A 26,973-nucleotide genomic window follows, 5' to 3' on the forward strand; every position below is an offset into this window, starting at 1 on the left:
GCCTTTCTCGTATACCAAGTATACGTAAAGGCTGTAGGATCACTCCAAAACCGAACTTTCGATAAAAGGCTCGGAGACCCATAGTGTTATTTACCAATCGACTCAGTTCGACGAATTGAGGTGATGTCTGTATGTATGTATGTATGTGTGTGTGTGTGTGTGTGTGTGTGTGTGTGTACAAAAATGTGAGACACACTTTTTGGTACTTAGCCTTATTCGATTTGCTTGTCAAGTTGCAGTCGACGCAGATTGCGGTCTAGTTGTTTCCTATTGAAAATTGACCCGATCGGTCATTGCGTTCCAAAGTTATTGAAAAAACATTGTTTTTCTGCCAAGGGGGAACCCCTAGGGAAAAAAAATTTCAAAAACGAAAAAAAAAATTCATAGATTGCAGCAATGCATTCAAATGACCGCAAATGCATATGAATTGATGGAAAAAGTAAAATCTATCCCCCTAAAGTGCTATTTCGACCTCTCTTATGTGTTTTTCTTATTTTTAATACGCGAGAAAGGCACCACCAACGCTAGGTGGATTGATCTGGGTTAAGCAATTGATGAGAAACAACTTTGGCATTTTCCTTTTGCGGGCAGCAGGGACTATGTCCAAGGGTTTGACGATCCCTCCCCAAGCCATCTGCGAGTTGTAACGCCTGCCTAGGATGTGGTGGGGTTTGACAGTGGGCCCTGTTAAACCTCTATAAAAAGCTGCATGTATCCGCAAGTAGGCTCCGCCAAAGCGACCGTGTGCCGCTCAAAGCGCACAAGCCCAAGTCCTGGTGTTAGGTGGGACGCTAAACAGCCCTGACACGACGGCCCTCCGACGAGACATGAGGTTTGCGCAGGCCCAATAAGCCGCCTTTAAAAACAACCATTACGTACGACATCCCGAGCAGCACAAGTCGGACAAAAAAGGTTGCAGCAACTTGATTGCGACTAAATCAAGTCACATTTAAGTTGCATTAACCTATGTCAAACATGTGTGCTGCTAGGGATAGTTACAATCGGCAACGACGACGAATAAAGGATTACGATTGGAAGCTTGGGACGTGAAACTGCAAGTCGCTAGGCTTCGCTGCTTACGACAGGATAATCTACGATGAATTACATTCCTGCAACTTTGAAGTCGTAACGCTGCAGGAAATCTGCTACACATGACAGAAAGTGTGGAAAAGCGTGCATCGAACGGCTACCTGCTACCAAAGCTGTGGCACCACCAACAAGCTGGGAACCGGCTTCATAGCGCTGGGAAAGATGCGCCAACGCGTGATTGGGTGGCAGCCAATCAACGCAAGGATATGCAAGCTGAGGATAAAAGGCCGATTCTTCAACTATAGCATCATCAACGTGCATAGCCCACACGAAGGGAGTCCCGACGACGAGAAAGAAGCGTTCTACGCACAGTCGGATAGTCTGCTTATCGAACGACAACGGCCAACGATGCATAAACTTTGCAGCCTCCTGCGGAATGGTAGTACGAAGCACTTTATTCCTCCGTAAGAATATCCACAAGGCCACATGGAAATCACCTAATCAAGTAACGGAAAACCAAATCGACCACGTTCTAATCGACGGTAAATACTCCTCCAACATCACGAACGGACGCACTTACAGCAATACGAATATTGAATCCGCACACTACCTCGTTGCAGACTAGCCCAAGACTATGCGGAGCAGCTGGAAGTGGCACTCCCAACGGAAGAGCAGCTAGGTGCAGTTGCTTTTGAAGATGACTGGAGAGATATTCGATCCGCCATTGGAAGCACCGCAACCTCTGCACTAGGTATGGTGCTCCCGGATCAGAGAAACGACTGGTATGACAGTGAATGTGAGCAGTTAGTTAAGAAGAAGAATGCAGCAAATGTTGTGCTGCTGACTAATGCCAATTGCAAGCCAATTGCAAGCGCGTTCGTGGGGCCAATTGCAAGCGAGTTCGTGGGGCAGTACCAGGTGGGATTTATGGGTGAACGCTCTACCACATATCAGGTGTATTGCAGAAATGCCGCGAATATAACGTGCTCCTACATCATCTATTTATCGACTTCAAAGCCGCATATGATACAATCGATCGGGACCAGCTATGGCAGCTAATGCACGAAAACGGATTTCCGGATAAACTGATACGGTTGATCAAGGCGACTATGGATCGGGTGATGTGCTTAGTTCGAGTTTCAGGGGCATTCTCGAGTCCCTTCGAAACCCGTAGTGAGTTACGGCAAGGTGATGGTCTTTCCTGATATTCAACTTCGCGTTGGAGAAAGTAATACGAAGGGCAGGGATTGACACGAGTGGTACGATTTTCACGAAATCCGTTCAGTTATTTGGTTTCGCCGACGACATTGATATTATGGTACGTAAATCTGAAAAATGGAGGAAGCCTACATCAGACTGAAAAGCGAAGCTAAACGGATTGGACTAGTCATCAACACGTCGAAGACGAAGCACATGATTTGAAGAGCCTCAAGAGAGTTCAATGTAAGCCACCCACCACGAGTCTCTATCGATGGCGACGAAATCGAGGTGGTTGAAGAATTCGTGTACTTGGGCTCATTAGTGACCGCCGATAACGATACCAGCAGAGAAATTCGGAGACGCATCATGGCAGGAAATCGTACGTCCGCCGCCGTACCAATCTGACTATCTACAAAACGCTAGTTCTCTACGGACACGAGACCTGGACAATGCTCGCGCACTGGGAGTTTTCGAAAGGAAAGGGCTGAAAAAGATGGCGGTGGAGGAGGCGAATGAACCACGAGTTGCATCAGCTGTTGGGAGAACCATCCATCGTTCAACCCGCGAAAATCGGAAGACTACGGTGGGCCGGGCACGTAGCCAGAATGTCGGACAAAAATCCAGTGAAAATGGTTTTCGACAACGATTTAACGGGAACAAGAAGGCGAGGTTCAGAGCGAGCAAGGTGGACCGATCAGGTGGAGAAGACTGTGTGGTTGACCACTTGCAGCCATGGACCGAGCTGAATAGAGAAAACTTTTATTTATTGCACAGGCCATTCCGGCCTTAGTCTTAAGCACGACGCATCAATTGAAACCATCGTTCAGTGTATAATTATGATAAATCTTATAAAAACCCCGCTACCTCCACTAAAGGTACAGTTACCCTACCGTTCATGCATTTTACATTTGCAGTTCTCGATTCAAATTTGTGAAATGGATAAAAAAATGAAAATAAGAAAAAATACGATTTTGTCACACTCCATATTTTATCACCCCAACATTCACCAAGGGGATAATAAAATCGTGATATAACTGTAGTAAGAAGTGAGAAGTGGATAGTGAGAAGTGAGATGCGAGAAGTGAGAAGAGAGAAGTTTAAAGGGAGAAGGAAGAAGCCGGAGTAAAAAAGAAAAAAGAAAAAGGAAGAAGAAAGAAGTGAGAAGGAGGAACCTGAGCAATGCAGCAAATTAGAAAGTGTGGATCTATTGCATCCACAGCTTCTAATTTACCACATTATTCAGAATGCTCAGAGTAGTGGGGGCGATTAACCTCCATGAACATCAAATTTGAAACTATCCAGAGGCTAGTTCGCAGCCGTTATCGCTCGTGGAAAACTGGATGAGTATCAACATGTTTGAAACGGTTCCGGAAGCATGCTTTTATAAGCTGATGGGCCTTCAGGAAGGTTTGCCATCGAAACGATAGACCAGAAAAAATTATTAAAATAGTCGGTAAATTCTACCTCTCTTACTCGATATCTTTAATATCGAGTAAGAACGAGCCCGCATTGAGCTAAAGAACACTTGTGGTTTTAGAATATTGAATCTAGAAAATTCAGGTTCCATGAAAATCTGTTTCGTTCTTGTGGAAAAAAACATGTCTCTGAAACGAATCAGATCATGCTTCTGAAACAATTTCATGAATTTTGATACCCATATTGCCAGGTTTTCTTCAGAATGAGTTTGTAGTCACTTAAGTCCCCACGGGAACCTGTTTGCGGAGTAACAGTTCCGGGATTAAATCATAAGATGGTCCTGTAACGTAGTTAAGTTATATTCTTTTTATTTCAAACGAAGTTCATCAGTCATGACGCAAATAATCTTGTATGTATCAAATAGCGGGTAGGTTCCTGAATCCGTAGCAATCAAAATCGTAATAATCGATCAAAAACTCTTATGATCATTTTAAGTCCGTGGGTACCCGGTAACGTAAGGGTGTTTTTTTTTGTCGGTGACAAAAGGGTTAATAAATCTCCAACTCCATTTTCATCTAACTAAATTATCAAAGATATAGAACCTCCTTAGCGTTTACCAAACTCGCGACTAGTCAATATCAAAAACCTATTTGAAAACCATTACCTTGCTTACATTGCCAAACAAGATCAAATAGCCCATAACACATATGAAGCTGATGGTAGAGCAGTAGCAACATCTACTGACCGATTTGATTCGATTCGCTGCTTACGGTTTGATTGACCTTCCAAAACAAAATCATCTTGTAATGTGTGTATTTTCCGGTGGAAAAAATAAAAAGCGCTTACTGACCGTTGTGAGACTTCAGAGTCTATCAGATAGCATTGGTGTAAGGTGCGGTAAGCCACGCGCTTATGATTTAGTAGGAAAAAGCGGCTGACATCATGATGAAAGTAAATACTGCCTTCTGTTAAGTAGCAATAGAAACCGTTCTAATTTTTTTTTCTTCTAGTCACAACCAGTATGGATAATTTTCGTAGTAGCGATAGCTATTGCAGACTGTCATTACTATACGCCACTAGAAACACATCCACAGTTGCCAGAGGATTTAAATCACGGTGGAGATGATTCCTGCTTTTCCATGAACAGCGATGCATATTTGGGTGATCTTTCCCAAGACTTGAGCGTTCACACTCTGGAGAAACCGAACTTTATGAATTATCAAGCTCCGCCAAACTCTGTGATCAATTACATCCCAGTGGAAGAGGATTCGTGGATCACTCCGAATGTGCACGTCGATGGACAGGGTTACTTCACGGACCGGTACGTGGCTCCGACAATGCTGAAAAGGTTTCTGTCGGTTAATCCTCGATAGTGCAGTTGGATTTTCTCTGGTTATAGTTGACTAAGTAAGTAAGACTGATTATTTCTATTCTTTTATAGAGAAATAAAAACGAGTTTATTCATTGATGCTTAAGCGTTGATAGTTCAGAAAAGAAATAGATGTAGATAGGATGTGGAAAAACAAAACAAATTGACTTCGGGTACAGCGATTGACTTCTGAGTTTCATTTGGTGGCGTATGTGAGGGTCGACAGTTCTAGGCAGTTCCTGGTGCTGGAGCCAAATTGAGCTGCTGCTGGTTGACGGCGTGACCAGGCAGGGGGGCAACGTGAACAGCTCCCCGGGTGGCGGTGACCGAGGTGGCAGCCGGTTCCGGAGCGGCTGGGGCATCAACGGCTACGACCGGGGCTGCAGCCGGTGCAGCGAGCGGCCAACCCCAGGGGGCGGCAGCGACTGGCCATGCGGCTGGCCAACCAGCAGCAGCGGGCCACGGGGCCCATGGCCACACGGGCTGAGCTTCTGCCGTCAGAGCCAGAGCAAGCACTACAAACAGGGCAGCGACCTGTGGAAGAGCGGAAGAAGAGAAAACGTTAGTTGTAGTAAATTACTTTAGTGGGATTATATAAATTTGTATAATTCTTCGGCCGTAAGGAGACATGATACTTATGTTTATCATGCTTCGTCTTATGACACGATGGACATTTTTCGTCTTATTCTTATTACTGATCTTTTTGCACTGTTCTCGGCATTTTTGAATTTTTGAATTTTTGAATTTCAAAAAGCAACTCGCTTTTCAATCCACCAGAAAGCCAGCAAACTGCCTTCTTAAGATCATTAATCCTATTTTATGTCGAGCTGCCGATCGTGTCCTGACGTTCTTTCAACCGAAGATTCTGGCCATCATACCGGCATTCTTCATGCGGGAGGAATATCTGACCAACTCAGTTCGAGTACGATAATAATTTGGATAATCTATACAATTTCCATAAGTATTAAACATCCAGTCATTATGAAGGAATATGAAGCATTTGAATAATCTGGGGGCTCCAAAAAATATGGGAGTATTTATGAAGTGTGTGATATGCGGAATCAGAAATATCTGAATAAGTTCTAAAAAGACTAGTTCGTGATAAAGATCTGAATCGGAAGGATCTATGTGAGGTCAGGAATCTGAAAAAAATGAAATTCCAGAGAATCTTTCTAAAGACAATTTCACCGTCTTCAACCACTGGTGGGTCAGACTGAACACTTACATAAGACAACAGACAGCTAACAATACGCATTAAACCAGTGATGAATGTTTCTTAAACATTAAATTAAACAAGTGAAGAGATTCCACAACATATCACACAATACATTCAGAAGACCCGCACTGCTAAAAGCTCGGCCTTTAGATCTAGAACAGCGATTTTCAACCTGGGGTACATGAAAATAGCTCAATAATATCAAATCTTGATATAATGACAAAATGAGATATGGATATGATTGATATAAGAGATAAAATCAGACGGCAATATCAATATTTTGCACTGCATTATAATGTGGGGATCAAGTTTAGTTATTTGTAAGAAGTGATCAATATTATGTGCTATTAACTTGTTCTTATCCATAGCTCATTTGGATATTTAAATGATGTTTCGGTACAAATTTTCAATATTGTTTCCTGTTCTTACATCTCTTATATCGATCATGTCCATATCAAGTTTTGTAATTCTGTTCGTGGCTTCTGCCCGGGTGGGATTACCTTTGCCAACCCCAGAGGGTACCTTGGCTCAGAATGCGTTATGGCGGATGTATTCTAATTCCAACAAAAACTTATTGATTCGGTTTTAATAGATGTGTAATTTCATATTCCAAAATATTTTGTTGTACATAATATGCATGATCGCCATCAAAACCTATTTAATCCTGTCCACTTCTTCTTCTTCTTTTTCTTTGGTATTACATCCCTCACTGGGACATTGCCGCCTCGCATCTTAGTGTTAATTAAGGACTTCCACAGTTATTAACTGCGAGGTTTTCTGCATTAGCATATCATGAGGCTAATACGAGAGTCTGAGATGTCTCCTTTCACGCGGCTGGTAAACCTTTTATTAAAAGGCAGAAAAGTCCGCTCTTAAGAGGCTGGGAAGCCTTCTTACAAGAGGCTTGGAAGCCTCCTTTCATGAAGCTCTATAGCCTTCTTTTTACGAATCTGAGAAGCATCCTTTTAAGCGGGTGGGAAGCCTCCTTTCAAGAGGCTGCAAAGCCTTCTTTCAAGCGGCTGGGAAGCCTCCTTTCGAGAGGATAGGAATTCTTCTTCGAAGGCTTCAAGGGTTTCTTTTTAGAGGCTCTGAAGCATCCTTTAAGAAAGCTGGGAAGGTTCATTTCACGAAGCGCGGAAGCCTCCTTTAAAGAGTCTGAGAAACATTCTTTCAAGCAGCTGGGAAGCCTCCTCTGAAAGAGCTCGGAAGCATGCTTTCAAGAAGCTCGGAAGCCTCCAGTCAAAAAAGGCTCGTAAGCTTCATTTCAAGAGGCTTGGAAGCATTCTATCAAGAGACTGGAAAGCCTCCTTTCGAGAAGCTGGAAAGCCTCCTTTCAAGATGCTGGGTAACCTCTAAAGAAGCTGGGAAGCCTTCTTTCAAGAGTCTGAGAAACCTCCTTTCTAGCGACTGGGAAGCCTCCTTTCGAGATACTGGGAAGCCTCCTCTCAAGAGGCTGAGAAGCCTTCTTTCAAAAGGCTGGGAATCCTCCTTTCAAGAGCCTGCGAAGCCTTCTTTCAAGTGGCTGAGAAGCCTCCTCTCAAAAGGCTCGGATGCCTCCTTTCAAGAGGCTTGGAAGCCTTCTTTCAAGAGATTGGAAAGCCTCTTTTCAAGAAACTGGGAAGCCTCCTATCAAAAGGCTAGGAAGCCTCCCTTCTAGAGTACAGGAATTTTTCTTTAAATAGACTTCTAAGGTTCCTTTTAAGAGGACCTGAAGCCTCCCTTCAAGAAGATCGGAAGATTCCTTTCAAAAGGACAGAAGCCTCCTTTCAAGAGTCTGGGAAGCATCCTTTCAAGCAGTTGGGGAGTATCATCTCAAAGGGCTTGGAAGCATGCTTTCAAGAAGCTTGGAAGCCTTCTTTCAAGAGACTGGAAAGCCTCCTTTCGTGAACCTGGGAAGCCTTCTTTCAAGAGGCTGGAAAACCTCCTTCCTAGCGACTGGGCAGCCTCCTTTCGAGATGCTGGGAAGCCTCCTCTCAAGACACTGAAAACCCTTCTTTCAAGAGGCTGGTAATCCCCTTTTCAAGAGACTGCGAAGCTTTCTTCAAAGTGGCTGGGAAGCCTCCATTTAAGATGCTTGGAAGCTTTCTTTCGAAAGGCTGGGATGCGTCCTTTCGAGAGGCTGGAAAGCTTCATTTCAAAAGGATCGAAAGTTTCTTTTCAAGAGGCTCGTTAGCCTCCCTTAGAGAGGATAGGAATTCTTCTTTAAAGAAGCTTCGAAGGTTCCTTTTAAGAGGTTCTGAAGCCTACCTTCAAGTGGCTCGAAAGGTTCCATTTACGAAGCGCGGAAGCCTCAAAAAGTAATCAAAGTCTTATAGGAAGCCAGATGTATAAACTTAATTTGTAATGCAAAGCTTCACAGAATAACGAAGACTTCGGTCAACATTTTGAATATCCATATTTTGCGTTAAAATAGGGGGTACCTCAATGAATGTTGAAGTTCGAAAACATACACCCAACCAGCGAATGGCAGATTTTAATACAGTTCTACATGAGAACCTTACAGAAACTGTATAATTATTTGGTACTAGCGAAAGAAACCCAGCCTTGCCCGGGACAAATGTCACAATAAACTATTTATAGCACCGCACTCTATATCAATTCCCGGACGTTTTTTTTTTGTCCTTATTAAAGAGACTTTCAGCCCGAGGCTGGCTCGTCTCCCCGGCCGTTTTTTTATGTTTCCTAAACAGCTGACCCAAAATTGTATTCTAATGATTTTTTTACGTTTCCCCGTTAAATTCACCATTTTTTTGTATATACAAACCTTGCGGATCCCAAAACGAATCGATTAGGGGGAAAATCTTGCAAATCGGTCAACCTGTTCGCGAGTTAAATCGTCAGGAAGGAAATCTCAACTCATTTTTATTATATAGACTATGCCGATCAAACCCTACAGGCTAGTACCAGTTGCTTTTCGTGGGTAAATGTAAATGTAAGATCGTTAGCAGCGCCGCACTCTAGATCAATATTAACTCGATTGTTTTGGATTTCATCACAACTCATCAACTAATTTTCACAACTTTAAAAAACTCTAACTTATATATAAACACAGCGGATCGCAAGATGAATCTATTGGTGAGAAAATCTGGCGAATCGGTCCATGCGTTCGTGAGCCTCAGAGGAAAGGCCAACTCATTTGTATATATTATATACAAATATATATATAGACTAGTCGAACCTGCCTGATCTTGCTCGAGTTGTTTTCTTTTGACTTAACTGTCAATCGTTTAGTCGATTACAGCGTCGCACTCTAGATCGATTTCAGTTCGAGCTTGATGGTTTTCTTCAGAGCTCATGGAATCGTAGTGTTTTTACATTTGTTCAACTTTCCCAGCAAAATGTTTTATCTTTTCATATATACAAACACAGCTGACCTCAAGACGAATCGATTAGTGGGGAAATATTGCAAATCGGTCCATCCGTTCGTGAGTTATAATGCCTCAAAGGAAAAGCAAACTCATTTTTATATATATAGAAAAATAAATACAATTTTGATACAATCCTTGTATTAAAATCTTACAATTTTGTATTATTTCAATACAGTATCTGTATAAAAATCTTTCGTTTCTTGTATTAAAACCCTGCAAATTTGTATATGCCAAGGCTTTATACAATAATTGTAAGATTTGTTTTTTGGTGTACCTCTCAAGAAAAAGGTTGAATCAAGAATATAAAATATTTCTTATTTCAAAAATAATTGTAGTAGAAATAATAGAAGAAAAAAAAACACTTGAGAAACGGTTTGATACGCTTTCGTACCATTTTGACTCAAATCCCGAACATATTTCGAACGCCAACGTTAAAACGCACCTTAACTGAAATTTCCATCAGTTTTACGTATGGAGAATCAAGATTACAAACGAATTCAATATCCTGTGGAAAAAAATACACGAATAAAGTTAAAATAGCCATTTGTAAGCGAGGGTTCGGAATATGTTCGGGATTTGAGTATAAACGGTAAATAATGCATAAGGTGTCCCGGATTGACCCAAGAAAAATCTGGTCACTTTAAATTAGTTAGTGCATGTCGGATGTCGGATAGTGCATGGCTGTTACAACACTCACGGATTTCGCGATTATCACGGATTTATCGCAAATTTGCTTTTTCAATCGCGGAAATCGCGTTTCCCTTAAATGATGTTGCGATAATCGCGGATTTATATTTACAGTCTCTTTTTATTGATATATTTTGACTTTTTCTGGCTGATATATTCAAACGGGTTTATATCAGAGCATTAGTGATTAATCATAGATTTAATCATGATTAATGAATAATGGGTTATTTAATCATTATTCATTAATCATAATCATACAAAAAATACGATTCAATCATTAATCACTAATCGTTAATCATAGATTTTCACATTTAATCATTAATCACTAATCTTATTCATGATTGTTTTGAGTTTATTCATTATTCATTAATTTTAATCATTGCATACATCGCTTTTGTTCATTAATCTTTAATCATAATCATAACATTTTTATACCTTTTAATAACACAGTTTGGTAGAAAGGTTACTTGACTATTGACCACAATGCAAATCATTTAATTTGATTATTCATTATCATTAATCATTAATCATACGCATATTGTGTCGACATTTAATCACGATCGGTAATCGTTAATCATACTCCAAATGTTTATTCATTAATCATAATCGTTAATCATTGTCAAAAATTAATTTAATCGGTAATCATAATCATTAATCACTGTCAAAGATGAATAAATCATTAATCATAATCTTTAATCATAGAGTTGAATGATTTAATCATAACAAATTTAATCATTCATTGGAAGCTTTATTCATTAACGCTCTGGTTTATATTTGCATTGCTGTAATCAATTCTCTTTTTTACAACCCCGACAGTGTTATCGCTTGGATAATGTGTAAAGCATTAGACCCCATTTTTGATTCCATAAGACAGAATAAAAAAAAAATAAAAATACTTAATATATTGAGCATAAAGACTTCAAACAGAATGCATTACATTCTGAATATTAGAACTATTGTCACAAAACACGAGCATAGATTATGTTTCATTTAACATAGAGTTTCACCTGTCATAAGACTATAGTTTATTGTTTGTCATAAGACGAATTAGTATTATCCTATTAAATTACATCACTTGATTTTAACTTCTCGAGTCAAGTACGAGACATTGAAAACGTCCGAACTATTGAAGTCGGTATACGTATCTGGGAAATTACAATCAAGTGGTAAAATTTAATAGAATAGTACTAACTCGTCTTATGATAGATGAAGACAGTTCACTAAAATGCTTTAAATAATTTTCTTATCAATTATTGTTTACTGCTCGAAATGATTGAGCGCTATAGACAACTTGTCGATCAACAGATTCAAAAATCATATAGGACGAAATAATGGTTCAATCTCTGAAAAAGCTTCCATATACGAAGCGAAACGTTGATTGAAAATTTAATCATCGTTATTTCAATTACAAAAACTGAGGGTGATTGAAAAATGACGTGCAGATTTTTAGACCCTTCCGTCCCCTCTCTCTGTCACGATTTTTTTATACTAGGGGATGCAATGTCACAAAATCTTGGACCCCTTCCCCCCTGAAACTATGGACGTCATTTTTGAACGGCCTCCGATCTGCCACTTAAGAACTTTCACCAACGATTTTTTCTGGTAAAATCAATATTACAACTCTACTTGCAACCGTGCAAATAATAAAAATCTTTGTTTGTCGAAGATTATTCGGTTTTGCTATATCGCACCAAGCGCTAAATAAATAATCAACCATTTTCTGTCCTAGTTTTTGCTTAGCAATTTTAATAAATTATTGGCAGTGGCTGATTTTCTACCCGCCGCTTCCACATCCAGGCGCTATCGTATATGCGCAAATAGCCAGCAAGAGTTAACCGCCAGAAATTTGTATGGCGAAAGACATCTAACGCGGGTTTTCTCAAAATTAGGAACTTTTCATGAAAAACTATTTGGTGCCGGTTATGAAGAATGGTGTCCGCTACTACGCCTACCAAATATTTTTTCGATTAAGGTGCTTAATTTTGAGAAACCGAACCTTAGATGCCTTTCGCCATACTGATTTCAGAAAGTTAACTCCTAGTGTGCCGCTGTAAGCACGCTCAAAGCAGGCGATTCATTGATCGCAAATCGAATAGGATACCTATCAACCCCATGAATGAATCGCCTGCTTTGAGCGTGCTTACAGCGGAACACTAGAAGTTAACTTTCTGAAATCAGTATGGCAAAGGCATCTAAGGTTCGATTTCTCAAAATTAAGCACCTTAATCGAAAAAATATTTGGTAGACGTAGTAGCGGACACCTTTCTACATAACCGGTACCAAATAGTTTTTCATGAAAAGTTCCTAATTTTGAGAAAACCCGCATTAGATGTCTTTCGCCATACAAATTTCTGGCGGATAACTCCTGCTGGCTATTTTACGCATATACTATAGCGCCTGGATGTGGTAGCGGCGAGTAGAAAATCAGCCACTGCCAATAATTCATTGATATGAAATTCCGTTCCGGCTTTTCTTGTAGGTACGAAAAAATATCACAAATCAGTCTAAAAGCCGCTTGGTGCGGTTTGGCAAAACGTCGATCATTTAGCACTCCACTAATCATGAAAAGTCCATCACATTTGGTTACAGTTCATTTTTTTTTTGCACTATTCACAGTGACAAAAAATATGTCAACTCACTTTCATTTTTGGTTCTTCTTGCGGTGATATTTGGCTTCCTTGCAAACAACTGAACACACCAACTAACTGTGACACATGCACCGAACCGACTCCACCTTTTTATACACAAATCCAGGAACTACGTCTAGAACCAGAACCTGGTCCATTTCTTTTCCTTATCCGAGCCAGTAGAAAACAGCGGTTCTTGCCAATAGATAGTATACTTTGTAGCTATGCCTACACTACTGGTTCAGATCCCCCTGTCCGCCCAACCTCCTATATGCAGCCGACAATCAGATCACCGTTCCACCTCGGACAGCCCGCCCACCCAGGGTTGATGCAAATCACTTACGCATATGAATCATACCTAAACTGCCACCACCGCCAGTGATAATGAAATGTAAATAGCAATTAGAATTTTCACGCGCGCATTTACGGTGCGGATCAAAAACCGGTGCAGCCTAGCATATTGCGATAGCAGCGATCAGGATTTGCTGTCGAGCAGTTATCACCGAACAGCTGTTGATATGGTTGTCTCTGCCTCCACTTCTTAATGATATGGATGGACATTTTCATTAAATAATAAACTGAGAATAAAAGTTGGAAAATAATCAGGATTAAGTCTATGCGAAAGTATTGACACGTATTTAATATTCGATTTAGTAGATGAACGTTCTATGTATTACCACTATTTCAATTTGGCATTATGCTTCTGGAATTTAGCCTGCATCCTAAAAGCATTTTGATGAAACTGTTTTCTATATTTCATATTAGAAGTACATGGTAACCCTAACTTATGACAAAGTAACCGAGCAGTAACCAGCTTCATTGCAAATTTGTAAGTGAAGAGAGATCAGTTTCCACGCCTGGTACTCTTCCTCTCCTCTTCACAACGGATGATTGGCCGAAGAATGGTCGTTCGACTTTATCGTCACTAAAATTTCCCTTCCCTTGCTTTACATCCACTTCCATAACAAAATTTTTCACGCCTGCCGTATTCTGGTGGAACCTATCAATTCTTTGCTTTCGTCTTCAATTCTATCATGAAAATGTATGTAAGCCTTAGTTTGGAAAATTATACAATATTAGCATTTCCATATCATAGCAAAATGCATTCAACTTCTCACAGCAGTAAAACACTCATATCATCAATCAAATCATTATCGGTCAATTTATTATTAAAAATCATGTGTAAGGAGATTTATTATAAATTTTTCTGATTTTGCACGCATAAATCTAATCTGGAATTTGGATATGAGTGATGATGTTAATAAGGGGTCCTAAAGCTTTCAACAAGCAATCCCACATTTGCACACCCCTTTCACTCTAGACGCCACAGACGAGCATTCTTACAAACTCGTTGGAAATACATACCCCTTGGAAGGACCCACCTTCCAATTCCCGACTGCAGCAATAAATGCGGATGTTTTGCTCCAATTTTGTAACAGCAGCGTCAGGTCGCCACATGTTCGCTAACGGAACGTTCTAGATAAGGGTTGCAACCTACAGTTTCTCTCCCTCACTGTGTACACACGTTCTACTACACTATATAATCGTGCTTCTGAAATCTAACAATGCAATACGCGTAGGTGGAAAAGTTGTCAGAAGTGTGTTACTTATTGCTGGGTCGGTTGCGCTAAGGCAGACTACAATGGCTAAAATATGTTACATATTTGTTCCGGGAGTTTCCCCAGTTGAGTCATTTTAGGTTGGTCGCAGAAATAAGAATTAAAATTGTAAAATCGAAACATCAAAGCATTCATTTTATTTCATCATCAATCCTAGTTTAGTACAGCCCCTTTTTGCCCCAACCATATTTTCCTGCGTATCCAACACCATAGGATCCCCATGGAAGGCCCCACGAATAGGCGCCCTGGTTGCCCAAATTAGCCTGAATCAGCGTTTTGTGTCCATACACTCCATATGCCGGTGACCAGCTCTGCGCATATGGATAGGCGATCGATGCTTGCTGGTGAAGACCATTCCAGGTGTTCCATCCTCCATTCAGCGAACTCCAAGCGGTTGAGTAGGGCCAAACAGCGCCAGTGTCCGCTACGACCGCCGTACTGAGAGCAGGAAGATATGATCCTTGAGCAGCGACGGCAAGCGAGGCGATGAATAGTGCAACAAAAGCCTTCATTTTGATAAAATACTATTGGACGGATTGGTTCTAACAATTAAAGAGGAACTGTGTCAATATATGGTTTGGGTGATACGTTTTATACAATTTGATTCCATACGGGAAGCACTTTGTCCGTCATGGATGGCTGATGAAGCTAGTGGTCACACAAGAACTTTTTAAAGTGAGAGGGTCGTGAAACATTGATCCTATCTTGGTAATTTGAAAATTTATTAAAGCCGGTACAAATGAGGTTACGGCTGGTGGAGATAAAAAAAATAAATATTAAAATAAGTAAGATCAAAAAACTCTTCGGAGTTGTTAAACACTGCTTCACAATTTTTGGTAATTTTCCTGAAATATTATTGTAATTTAAAAGAGGGGGACGTATGAGGTTATACAATAACCACAAGTATTGATGCAGTTTTAAATTGTTTAGATCCATGCGAAGGTATCTGATCATTTTTATCTATGCGTTTTTAAACCATACTGCTGCCACCAGTAATTTTCTCCACAGCATGAAAAATGTATCAGCGGGGTGCCAGAAGAGAATCGTCGATGCCACTGAATGTGGCAGGTTGACAGTCGGAAGTCCATATTTTCATCCTAGTGCATATATCAATGAATTCAGCTTACATTATCCTAACCGATGAAGTAAATCGTCCAGATAAGTGTATTTGCATCATGCTGTAAAACTTTGCATTTTTTTACATTTTTTGCATTTTTGTATTGCTCAATATAATGATTTCTTGTGGATAATTTATTTTGTGGAAAGTTCTTACTATTCTTGTTAATACTCATGAGTGATGGTCGGAAGAGTGTGGACCGACTATAATTTGCTTTTAGATGACCCATCTTTTGCACCTTTTGGGTGGAGTCAATGGAGTAAATTATGAAAACGTAACTCAATCTTAGACTAGTTTCGAAACCGACGACATGAATCTTCAAGTTCCAGAGCGCTGATTAATTAAGAAATACGATAATACGGATACGAATTTGGTGGATCTGCTGAACCCTATGACTGATTAGAGCTCTGTGTAAAAGTGAGATTCTGAAATGCCAAACGCAATGAAATCAGATCTTTGTACAAAAACTAATTAGGAACTCATAAGAAGCTGGGATAAAATAAGAAGAAGCAAAAATATGTTCAAACTCCCGAGCAGCACAAGCTCGACAAAAATGGTTGCCACAACTTGATTGTGACTGAATCTGGTCACATATGAATCGCAGTAACCAATACAGAACATGTGTGCTGCTAGGGCTTCAGTACCGCATGGTCAAAATCAGTATTATCCCACTTATTGTTGAAGCCGAAACTGATTGAGGGGCGCGCCTTTAAAAGTTGGTTTAAGCCATTTCTCGAAGGACATAAGGCGGTACCTCAATCTAATGAGGCCTCACATTATGTTTAAGAAATATCTGAATAAAAAACGACTTCTTCAGTTCTTCTCAATAGAAATGGAGCAAAAAGACATGCATAAACAAATGACACGGGTATACTACAAAAGTTCAATGAAATGGACGCAGTGGTTCATCCCAAACAAAAAACCCAGATTAATCCACCTAGCAGTGATGGTGCCTTCCTTGTGCAAATAAAAAATAGTATTTTGGTCATAACCTCCAAGCCCATAGTCCGATCTAGACAATTTTCAATTGGAAACAATTGAACAGAATTCTGCGTCGAATGCAACTTGTGTGACACTTTGCTACATTTTAGTACGTGGGTGCACACAGACACACACACATAGGGCTGTGAAATGGTGAGTTGACATCTGGGAAGGAGCGACCTACACAGTTCTGGTCTTCACAAGTTCCAATCTCACGCTTCCACGGGTCTTCCGATGACAATCGATCGCCAGCTAAGGGTTTTGTACTTTGCCGGTAGTGTAGCCTGGGCACTGTTGTCCTTCTGACATCAGCTAGAGTGAGTAGGTGTGACCAAGGGGACCATCGTCCCTAACCCCTAATCCCAAGGCGTTAAGCGACCCGTGCCGAGGGGATGCATGGCCAGGGGGGTGATGAGCCTCTAACAGAGCCTGTGGGGTACCTAGGCCCCCGTCCACAGTAATTGTCCCTTACCGCGTCATGCTGAGCTCTGGCGTGGTGGACCTCTTTTCCCGAGCAACTCGTGGGACCAAAATGGAAAACCAAATTAATCCTTCAATTAGTGGTAGTAGTGTAGGCGACAACCCCTTCGCAAGAGGTGGGTTGTTCAGGTCTCCGCCTAGGAGGACAGAGGCAATAGTCGGCAGCTTCTCCCCGGCTACGCCGGTAGAGGTTATAGACGGCCCTTGACTTGTGAGGGCGATGAAACGCAAACGCGATGGGCTTTCGGCCTTCGAGGTGGCGACGGAACAGCTGGACGCCATAATCGACTTTGCATCATCGAAGCATAGTATCAGCAAGAACCTCAAAAAGAGCTTGCTGAAACTACGAAAGTCGATGTTGGACGCCAAGCTGGAGAAGGCGGTCGAGACGGCCAAGTGCAAACCCGTGAAATCTTTGGAGTCGAGGTCTACCTAGATTGAGGCCCAAAGATTCGCGAACTCGGGCAAAAAAGCGAATCACGATGTTCGGTGCTGCAAGGACACGCAGCCAACCTCGAGGGTGCGTTGTGCACTGGCCCCCATTTGAAGCATTACTTTCTGGTTGTACCGAAGGGACTATGGGCTTGGCGGCAATGGAAACGGTTTAGCGGGTCGGGGACGTAGTCCTGCCTCCCTCGTTTGCTGTTGGAGGTGGTCCCTAACCTCGCACTTCCTGGATGTCCAACCCAGGATGTCTGTTGAGCAGATTCCCCCTCCATTGCTTAGGAAGAAAAATGGTGGCTCCGGTGACAAACGAAGAGTTACTCGCGGTGGTCAAATCCCTGGTAACGAACAAATCTCCAGGGCCTGATGGAGTTCCGAACAGCGCTCTCAAGGCAGCAATCATAGTGAACCCGAACATGTTCAGCTATGCAGGGATGCCTACATGAGTGTAGATTCCCCGAAAGATGGAAAAGCAAGAAACTGGTGTTGTTGCCGAAGGCCGGGAAGCCGCCGTGCGACTCATCGGCGCATAGACCAATCTGTCTTATAGACACGACGGGCAAGTTGCTAGAGATGATCATCCTTAACAGGCTGACCCCGTAATCAGAGGGTACGAACGGCCTGTCAAGCAATCAGTTCGGTTTTCGCAAGGGTAAGTCCACGTTGGACGCTATTAACTGGGTGGTAAAGAAATAGCGGAAATAGCGATCCATAAAAAAAAGACGAGGTATTCGATGCTGTGCGTTAGATACATTTAATGTGAAGAACGCATTCAACAGCGCAAGCTGGGATGCCATCGCGCTTTCGTTACTTCGGCTTAGCCTGCCGGTGGACCTGTATCGGGTTTCGGAAAGCTATTTCCAGAACCGTATCGTATAATAGACCGATGCCGGTTAGAGAAACGTATTTATTACCGCAGTAGTTTCGCAAGGTTCAATACTGGGCCCGGTATTTTGGAACCTTATGTATGACGGGCTTTTGAAGCTAAAGTTCTCTCCTGATGTTAAGATCGTCGGCTTCACCGATGACGTAACCTTGAAGGTCTACGGGCAGTCAATTCCCGAGATAGAACAGACCGCAGCATACGCGATCAGCACGGTGGAGGATTTGATGGGCGCTAGAGGTCTGGAGCTCGCTCAACAGAAGACGGAGCTGGTTATCGTCAACAACCGCAGGTCGCGACAAGCAGTGATTCACGTGGGTGGAGTCTCGATCGCATCAAAGCGGAGTTTGAAGCTCCTTAGGGTCGTAATAGACGGCAAGTTGACCTTCGCCAGCCATGTCGACTATGCGTGTAAGAGGGCTTCGGTTGCTGCTGTGGCATTATCGAGGATGATGTCCAACAGTTCCAAGGTGTGTGCCAGTAGACGTAGGCTACTGGCAGGCGTTGCCGTATCTATTCTTAGGTACGGCGGCCCGTCCTGGTCGAGAGCTCTGGGGGAAACCAGTTACCTGCGGAAGCTGGAGAGCACTTACCACTTGATGTGTCTCAGAGTGATATCTGCCAATCACACGATGCAGCCTGCGTGATTGCGAGCATGATACCAGTCGGGCTGGTCATCCGGAAAGACGAGGAGTGTTTCGAGCTACGTGGCACCAGAGGAGCCCGCGAACGCACCGGGGTGTCTTCGGTTGCCAGATGGCAGCGCGAGTGGGATAACTCTTCTAACGGTAGGTGAACCCACCGGCTGATACCTAAAATATTGAGCTGGGTGGAGAGACCCCGTGGGGAAGTTCATTTCCATCTGACACAATTCCTGTCAGGCCATGGCTAGTTCCGGCAGTACCTCCACAGGTTTGGGCACGCGGAGAGCCCCGTCTACCCTGACTGCCCAGGTGTTGAAACTGCAGAGCACGTACTGTTCGTATGTCCTCGTTTCGACGTCGAAACAAGAGCTATGCTAGACGCTTGCGGTCGGGACACAACGCCGGATATCCTTATCCAGAGGATGTGCCAAGCGGTGGAGAAGTGGAACGCAGTTTCGACTGCAACCACTCAGATTGCCTGCAGCTTGCAGAGAATCTTGCGCGCCGAACAGCAGTCGACACGCTAACTTGTTGGCTAACTTGTGATTGGTTTGTTAGAGCGAAAACAGGCTTAGCGCGGGGAAGTGAAGTTTGTGAAGTGAAGTGAAGAGAAGTTTGCACTTATCGAGGTAAGAGTGTCGCAGCGGGTGGCAACCGCAGTCGCCACCACGAGGCATGGCAGAAGAGTGAGCGCATAGGTGTTAGCATGGACTGCACATGCCGAGGTAGGAGGGTCGTAGCGTAGAACTGTTGGTACCTATAGCTATCGAAACCTCAAGGCATGGCAGAGGAGAGTAGAGTGAGCATCCAAGTCAGTCTCGCGTGGCATGTTAGAGGTGAGCACCCAAGTCAGACTCACATGGTAGGTTAAGGGCGAGCACCCAAGTCAGACTCGCATGGCATGTCAGAAGTGAGAACCTAAGTAAGTATCACATGGTGTGTCAGAGTGTGTGCCAGGAGGAGTGGCAGGGTGTGCTAGACTGAGCACCCAAATAAGTCTCAGATTGGTGTGCTAGCGCGTGAATCAGGTTAGTTAGTTAGTTAGTTAGTCTCACATGGTATGTCAGTGGTAAGCATCCAAGTAAGACTCATATGGTGCGTTACAAAGAGTGTCAGGGTATGTTAGAGAGAGCACCCAAGTAAGACTCATACGGGATGAGTGCCTGTGTGAGCGTGAATGAGCGAGTACATTAAGTACTGCCTATCACCCAGAAGTAATGCTGAGAGACAGTTCCTGGGGGAACCAGGGTATTAGTTGAGAAGGTATCTCAAGTAACCTTCCGTTGATTGGTGAGTTTAGTTTGCCTTTATCCCTGTATAAAAAAAGAAAACATACACAGACATCACCTCAATCCTTCGAACTAAGTAGATTTTTCTTCTTCATTGGCATTACATCCCCCACTGTCACATTGCCGCCTCGCTGCTTAGTGTTCATTCCTTCCGCAGTTATTAACTGCGAGGTTTCTAAGCCAACTGACCAACCGCACGGCTAAGTAGATTAGTATATAACAATATGGCTCTCAGGGCCTACTAAAAAAGTTTGGATTTGAAGCAAATTAATAAAAAGCCCTCAAAAATAGCTGCGTCGCTCTATAATGTTGAGCAACCAAACATGGAAGTTATATCAAATCTTTAACTTTTTGAATTTTGCTCTTATTTTCATTTTGTCATACAAAAATACATACTTCCACATTCGCATAGTATGATGGTCTTACAAATATTTAAAGGTACCAATGGATTTTTAACCTTAACTAGATATAGTTTTCGTTTTGGCCACATTATACCGTCTTACCCTACAAATGCGATAGACTTAAGAAAATTATTTTGAGCTTTTTAGTGGAATGTATTCTCTTGCCATAAGACGAGTTTGTGCAATCCCATTTAATTCCACCACTTAATTGTACCTTCGACAAGTCTAGTCAAGTACGAGACACTGAAGACGACCATACTGTTGAGGTCGAAATTGTTTTTTCGTTGTTTATGTTGAGGATTATCTTTCACCCAGCGGAAGGTAAACGAAAATCTTGTCTATTAGATGAAAATACTTTTTCATTTCATCACTTTTACCTCTCTCTCACCTTTCGTGAGAATTATTGCAGAACAATTACAAAATTGTATGGCCGCGTCGGGATTCGAACACAGCATAGTAACAATAATATCCGTAGGAATACGTTTACTCTAGTCACATCACCACGCTATCTGTATGAAAGCATTAAGTTATTTGTTCCACATAAACTACTACTATTTGCATTGATGTAGCTACGAGGAGACTCGAATATGAAAGAAAAAGAGCAAACCAACGTTTGGCGGCAATCAAAGTGAGCGAGAAATGGTTATCTCTCTTAAGACTGTTTTTCTTACTCGAAAAGCGATTTCTCCCTGAATTTTTTTGTGAGGGAGCATCCTGATAGAGAGCGATTTCTGCAAACCCTGATCGCTGTACATTCTTTCAAATCCTAAGATTTATGTTATTAAGTATTATGGAGAAATAATGAAAACAATTTTATTCACTTGCTGGTCCAGAACTTGCATTCATTCGAGATGGACTTAACTAGGATGCGATAGAGTGCACTTTTGAACGACAGAGTGATAGACAGTTGGGTATAGAATACAGAATGTGGTAACCCTTGATCCAAGATAGTTCATCGGTTCCACTATTTGGAAAATTGGAATCCTTCTCAGATCCAGTGACTAGCATGGGTCAGGTGTTCCGGGAGTCGATCGAATCAGATGGTTCCTGGTGCCGGAGCAAGGTTCAACTGTTGCTGCGAAAGGGCGTGTCCGGGCAGTGGAGCAACGTGCACTGCACCTCGGGTAGCTGTTACGGAGGTGGCTCCGGGAACGACCCCAGCGTGATGCGCAACCGAAGCAGCTGGCAGATGGGGAGCAGCAAGGATGGGGGCAGCATAGACAGCTGGTGCCAGAGCAGGAATCGCTGGTAAAGCAGCAGGGTAGGCAGCATGGATAGCAGCATGGGACAGTGCTCCGTAAGGATGGGCCAAAACGTTCGATTGGATGACGGTTGGTGCTCCCCAGTGGGCTGCCACTCCATATGGCCAAGCGGGGACGATTCCGGCTTCGGAGACGACGGCCAGCGCCAATATGACTGCAGCTACCATGCACTAGATGAGATTAACCGAATTTTAATGACGTATTTAAATAAATTCTTATTAAACACAAAAATACCTTCATGATTGGTCTGTGATTTGGTTTCGTTCGTCTCCCAAGGAAGTAGGTTACGGTAGAACACCTGAATTAATTATGATCAGAACGCCAACCCAACACCCGCTTATATAGAGCTAGGAAATTGACCGCTGCCGCATTCGATCGGATTTGGAATTAGATTTACTCGGGTTCAATTCACCCTTGCATGCCGTTTGATCCCTTCAACTAAACTAAACGACGCGACGATCAACGACGGAAGGGTGTCTTGAGCGGTCGTGCTAAGAATGCGGTAATACTGTATGCACCTACTGACTCCCGAGTGCCGCCACCAGCTGTAACAGCAACAACAATAACAAACGCCAAATGGGTTTCAAGAGTGTGTCTTGGCCAGCCGGTTTCAAGCTCACCCATATGGGACTCTTTGGTGGTGGAATTGCATCAGCCGTTGGTTTTCCGAATGGGTACGTACTGCTAACTGCGAGATGAAAATAGATCAGTGAACTTGAATTTTCGTGTCGTTCTTAAAGTTGTATTTTTAAGGGTGTGCAGTGCATCGTTTCGATCGAATTCATTCCCAATTACCCGTTTGGCATAACATCGGAAGGCATTATTATATCAAACATTTTGTAGCTCACAATATTATATAAGCAAGTGGTATAATCTTCCATTTCACGGTAACCAAAAGCAATGTTTGGGAGAAGTGAAATATCAACTCCAAAAGGTATGAAAATGACTATTTTAAGCGTTACGTAGTTGATGAGATTAACTTTGAACTCATAGAGATCTGTTGAATTGATAAAAATGCACCATTGAATAGTTGGCGTACGGATTCTTCTTTTGGGTATCGACAGGAATATAAAGCTGAAAAGCTCTTTCGATATTGCAGGACGAGGAAGCAGATGCCACATACCCCGATATTCAAGTTAAGTGAATTGTGCCGGTGCATGCGATACTTTTTAATTTATTCCACAAATGTTTTTAATTTTCGATTTGAGTTACATTCCCTATCAATTTAGCAATTTCCTAAGATATGTGTTAATATAATCATATAAGTTACTGTAATTTTGTATCAGTTGCATAAATTCTTGCAGGTCATTCCTAGATGATAGTAAATCGTAACACTGGACATGTTCGTATGGGGAAACTCCTTCTTTTTGCCTCAATTGGTGGAGCTGTATGCATATCTTTGCACTCTGCCCCCGCGTTCAACAATTGCTGCCGTCACATAGTGCTTGGTTTAACGAGAGTGAGAGTTCGCCCCGGCGAAGGTGTACCCTTCTGTATGTGAGTGTTCGCGAGCCGTGTTCGATTAATTACGGGCCGGGAACACACATCAAATGGAGGAATGTTTATTACATGATTATTGTTAGATAATTTTTTGCCCTCATCGCTCCGGCAAAAGAATGAGAGCACTGGATTGTGATACCTGCCCATTCTAGCCAATTGCTCCGTAGGCCGATTTGTTGGAGCCATATGGGAAAGTTAGAACTTGGACAATCCAACATGGATAGAATTCACGATCGTTCCCCCCACTTTGGTATAAATAGGAACAGTTTAGATCGAATAGGTATCACAAGAAGAACCAGCGTTCAGCCGAGCAGTTCCAAGCCTCACTCACAAAATCCAACCATGAAGGTAAGGATCAGTATGCTAATAGCTTAATCCAAATCACAAACTCTTATTATCCCTCCATAAACAGTGCATCATTGCTGCAGTCATCTTGGCCATGGCCGCCGTTTCCGAAGCCGGAGTGCTCCCATGGGGATGGCCACTAGGCCCATCGCTGCCTGCCGCCGTCCCAGTTGCCTCGTGGCCCGCTGCCGGATGGCCAGGTGCGTGGCCAGCTGCCGCTCACTGGCCCGCTGCGGTTGGTCCATGGCCAGCAGCCATCCCGGCCCTCCACGGCCCTGCTGCTTCGGTTGCCCATCACGCTGGAGTCGTTCCCGGAGCCACCTCGGTCACCGCCACCCGTGGAGCCGTCCATGTTGCCCCACTGGCCGGACATGCCATTTCGCAGCAGCAGCTGAATCTGGCTCCAGCTCCAGGAACTATCTAAGGTGATGATCGATACTACTAGTCAGGAATTGAAGCGGCCACCGACAAGAAGCAATGAACACTACTGGTGTGTGTATTCGCTACGGGAGTGACTTGCGTCACCAGAGGTGCACACCAAAACTATTGAAACAGTGATAAAATACTCATTAGATGATAGGATGGGTACCTAGTGCCATCAACGCTTACACTGAGAGATTCGTATGTAATTACAACTGAGCAATATTTCAATAAAAATGCGACTCATTTTTATGATAAACTAACTGGTTTTGATAATTGGATAATTCACAAAACGTCTGTGTCAAATTGCTTTGTTTCTGGTAATTGTGTTTTTCCACAACACGCATGATAGCAAAATAAGACTAGTAGATGTCACAACATGTGGGCAAAAATTGGTCAAAATAGCAAATAAGTGAAAGGCTAGAACAAATCAATGCAGTTGGACGCCGCTGACGATGACTATTTTATGTCGGCGCGCCGCCGATCATAATTTTATCACGCCGTTAGTCGTCGGTAAAAAATATTTTTCAATCAAGTCAAGAATCCAACATTTGTATTAAAGCATTTTCGAAACGGTCTTAATAAATTTCTCTAGATTAATAAATGTTTTTGCTGTTAAACTTCCGGGACCCGCATGATCGGTTCGAAGCAGATTAAGTCGGCGTTAAGTTATCCAATCCATCATTCAATATTACGAAATTTGAATTAGGTATTATCGCCTTGAAATTATTTAGTAATTTATTGGAAAAGTGTCTAGCAAATCTTCGAAATGTTTCTCCAAAAACTCCCAAAATTCCAGCCTACACGGATACCTGGTTGGCTACAAAGTCGATACACCTGTGCCTGGCGTATTGTAGAGCTAGCCAATTCCTACAATTCCGAATAATATATATAATAAAAAAATATCTGTAACTCTTTCTAAAATTTCTCTAAAGAATCCTTTGATCATTTTGCAGACATTTCTTTAAAAAAGACCATTTTTGAATCTATGAATTCATTTGGAAATTTCGTCAGGAATTTCTTCTGAACTCTTTTCAGGAATTCCTTCCGAATTCTTTTTAGGAGAATTCTTTCATTGAGAATTCTTCAAGATTTCTTCCGGTTATACCTCCAAAAATTCCTTAACGAATTCCTTCAAGAACCCCCTCCCTCGTTCTTTAGGAATACTTTCAGGTAATCCACCAGGAGTTTCCTTCCGAAATTCTAGCACGAATCCTTGGTAATTCGTTAAGAATATTTAACCGAACTCCAATTCGAAACATTCACAAATTTCTTTATGAATTTGGCTTAGGATATTCCTCCAAAAAAAGTTTCAGCGAATTCGTCGCAAATTACTTCAGAAAATATTTTACAAAAGTTCCTACAGATATTCCTTCCAAAATTTAAATAAGCAATTTTAAGAATCCCTTCGGAATTTCCCAAAATTCCTTAAAGAATTCTTTCGAAAAATTATTTGAGAGTTTCTTCGGGAATTCCTTTAGATTTTTTTCCAAGATTTCTTTAGGGTACTCCTGACAGAATGCAAATTTCAAAGTACTCGCGTTTTCAGGGGCACACCATCCGACACGGCAGTAACGCACAACTGTCATTCTTAGTTTTTTCTGCCTGCTGCGAGGAGTGCTCTTAAGAATTCTTTTGCGAATTTCTTTAAAAAAAATCCTTTGAAAAAATCCATTAGGAACTCCTCTTTAAATTCCTTTGAGAATTTATTCAGAAACTCCTTTAAGAATTTCTTCGAGATTTCTCTTTAAATTTCATCGAACATAATTTTGAATACTATTTCTGAAATTTATTTAAGAACACCAAGTTTGAAATTTCTCCAGTCATTTCAGTCAGTTTCCACTAGAAAGAAATTCAAGAAATTCTGAGATTTTTTAAAATTAAAATCATGTTTGCTGAAATTCGGCGGTGCCCACATCGGGGTAAAAAAAAAGGAAGCCAATTTTCTATTCTTTCGCCAACTTGATGAAAAAAATCGTTAAAAGTTAACAATATGAGTCTAATGAATTTTTGAATTCGATCAGTTCAAAAATTTGACCGTCATCAGTCCACTCATTCTTCTAATTCGTTAATTCCGTGGGGGACCGAAATCCGTACAGCGTCGAAATCAGTCACTTCAGGAGATATCAATTAATTATAGAAGATTTAAAGTAATTAATTTACAAATAATTTATCTTATTTTGTTCATAAACTTGACAGTAGGCTTTTAGGTCATTGAGATGGAAAGTAGGCTTTGAAATTAAAACAACATAAATCAAAAACAAATCGCCACCCACCAAACGCATAGTTTCTGGCGCCATTTTTATGCGTGTAGAACATAATTGCATCAAAATTAAGTGCGGTTTAATTGCAAATTGCGACTAATAAATTAAGATAAGCGGAAAACAAATCAAAGGCATCGCTTCTCACGGTTCGTATTTAATTATTTACAGTGGTAATTTACTCAACTGGTCTGCTACAACTTAGATATTCAAAAAAAAAAAAAAAACTGTACGGATTTTGATCCTTTGATTCGGATTCCGTCCACGGTGAACGGTTTTCGTTTTAAATTTTCCAGACTCCTTTTCACATACTGAGTGTACGGATTTCGATGCATCACGGTGGTAACATTATAGAATTCAAACTATTTTAATTCAAATTATCTAATTGATAATTGAACAAATTTAGCCAGATGGC

The 26,973-nt window shown here is 41.9% G+C and overlaps 5 protein-coding genes across 5 annotated transcripts; 2 read left to right on the forward strand and 3 right to left on the reverse strand.

The window, feature by feature from the left end:
• The first annotated feature begins 4,495 nt into the window (after nt 1-4,495).
• On the forward strand, nt 4,496-5,113 carry LOC134213471 (uncharacterized). Its single transcript, XM_062692552.1, has 2 exons — nt 4,496-4,596; nt 4,656-5,113. Exons 1-2 carry the CDS (start codon nt 4,588-4,590, stop codon nt 5,016-5,018), a joined length of 372 nt encoding a protein of 123 aa, XP_062548536.1. The 5' UTR covers nt 4,496-4,587; the 3' UTR covers nt 5,019-5,113.
• LOC134213472 (adult cuticle protein 1-like) lies at nt 5,067-13,083 on the reverse strand. Its single transcript, XM_062692553.1, has 2 exons — nt 12,925-13,083; nt 5,067-5,548 (listed from the first exon to the last, which is right to left on the reverse strand). The coding sequence occupies exons 1-2, from the start codon at nt 12,928-12,930 to the stop codon at nt 5,243-5,245; spliced, it is 312 nt and encodes a 103-aa protein (XP_062548537.1). The 5' UTR covers nt 12,931-13,083; the 3' UTR covers nt 5,067-5,242.
• A 1,587-nt stretch (nt 13,084-14,670) lies between these two features.
• Nucleotides 14,671-15,078, reverse strand: LOC134217802 (uncharacterized). The gene has a single exon (XM_062696619.1). It carries the CDS (start codon nt 15,041-15,043, stop codon nt 14,690-14,692), a length of 354 nt encoding a protein of 117 aa, XP_062552603.1. The 5' UTR covers nt 15,044-15,078; the 3' UTR covers nt 14,671-14,689.
• Nucleotides 15,079-21,558: 6,480 nt separating this feature from the next.
• Nucleotides 21,559-22,420, reverse strand: LOC134217804 (adult cuticle protein 1-like). The gene is made up of 2 exons (XM_062696620.1): nt 22,267-22,420; nt 21,559-22,202 (listed from the first exon to the last, which is right to left on the reverse strand). Exons 1-2 carry the CDS (start codon nt 22,270-22,272, stop codon nt 21,807-21,809), a joined length of 402 nt encoding a protein of 133 aa, XP_062552604.1. The 5' UTR covers nt 22,273-22,420; the 3' UTR covers nt 21,559-21,806.
• Nucleotides 22,421-23,734: 1,314 nt separating this feature from the next.
• Nucleotides 23,735-24,556, forward strand: LOC134217805 (adult cuticle protein 1-like). The gene is made up of 2 exons (XM_062696621.1): nt 23,735-23,880; nt 23,945-24,556. The coding sequence occupies exons 1-2, from the start codon at nt 23,749-23,751 to the stop codon at nt 24,299-24,301; spliced, it is 489 nt and encodes a 162-aa protein (XP_062552605.1). The 5' UTR covers nt 23,735-23,748; the 3' UTR covers nt 24,302-24,556.
• The last annotated feature ends 2,417 nt before the right edge of the window (nt 24,557-26,973 follow it).

This window comes from Armigeres subalbatus, chromosome 2 (genome assembly GCF_024139115.2).
Source record: "Armigeres subalbatus isolate Guangzhou_Male chromosome 2, GZ_Asu_2, whole genome shotgun sequence".
NCBI lineage: Eukaryota > Metazoa > Arthropoda > Insecta > Diptera > Culicidae > Armigeres > Armigeres subalbatus.

Coding starts and splice junctions, on each gene's coding strand:
- LOC134217802 (XM_062696619.1), bottom strand. CDS start 15,043: ATGAAGGCTTTTGTTGCACTATTCATCGCCTCGCTTGCCGTCGCTGCT.
- LOC134217805 (XM_062696621.1), top strand. CDS start 23,749: ATGGATAGAATTCACGATCGTTCCCCCCACTTTGGTATAAATAGGAAC. Junction 23,881..23,944: donor CACAAAATCCAACCATGAAG/GTAAGGATCAGT, acceptor CTCCATAAACAG/TGCATCATTGCTGCAGTCAT.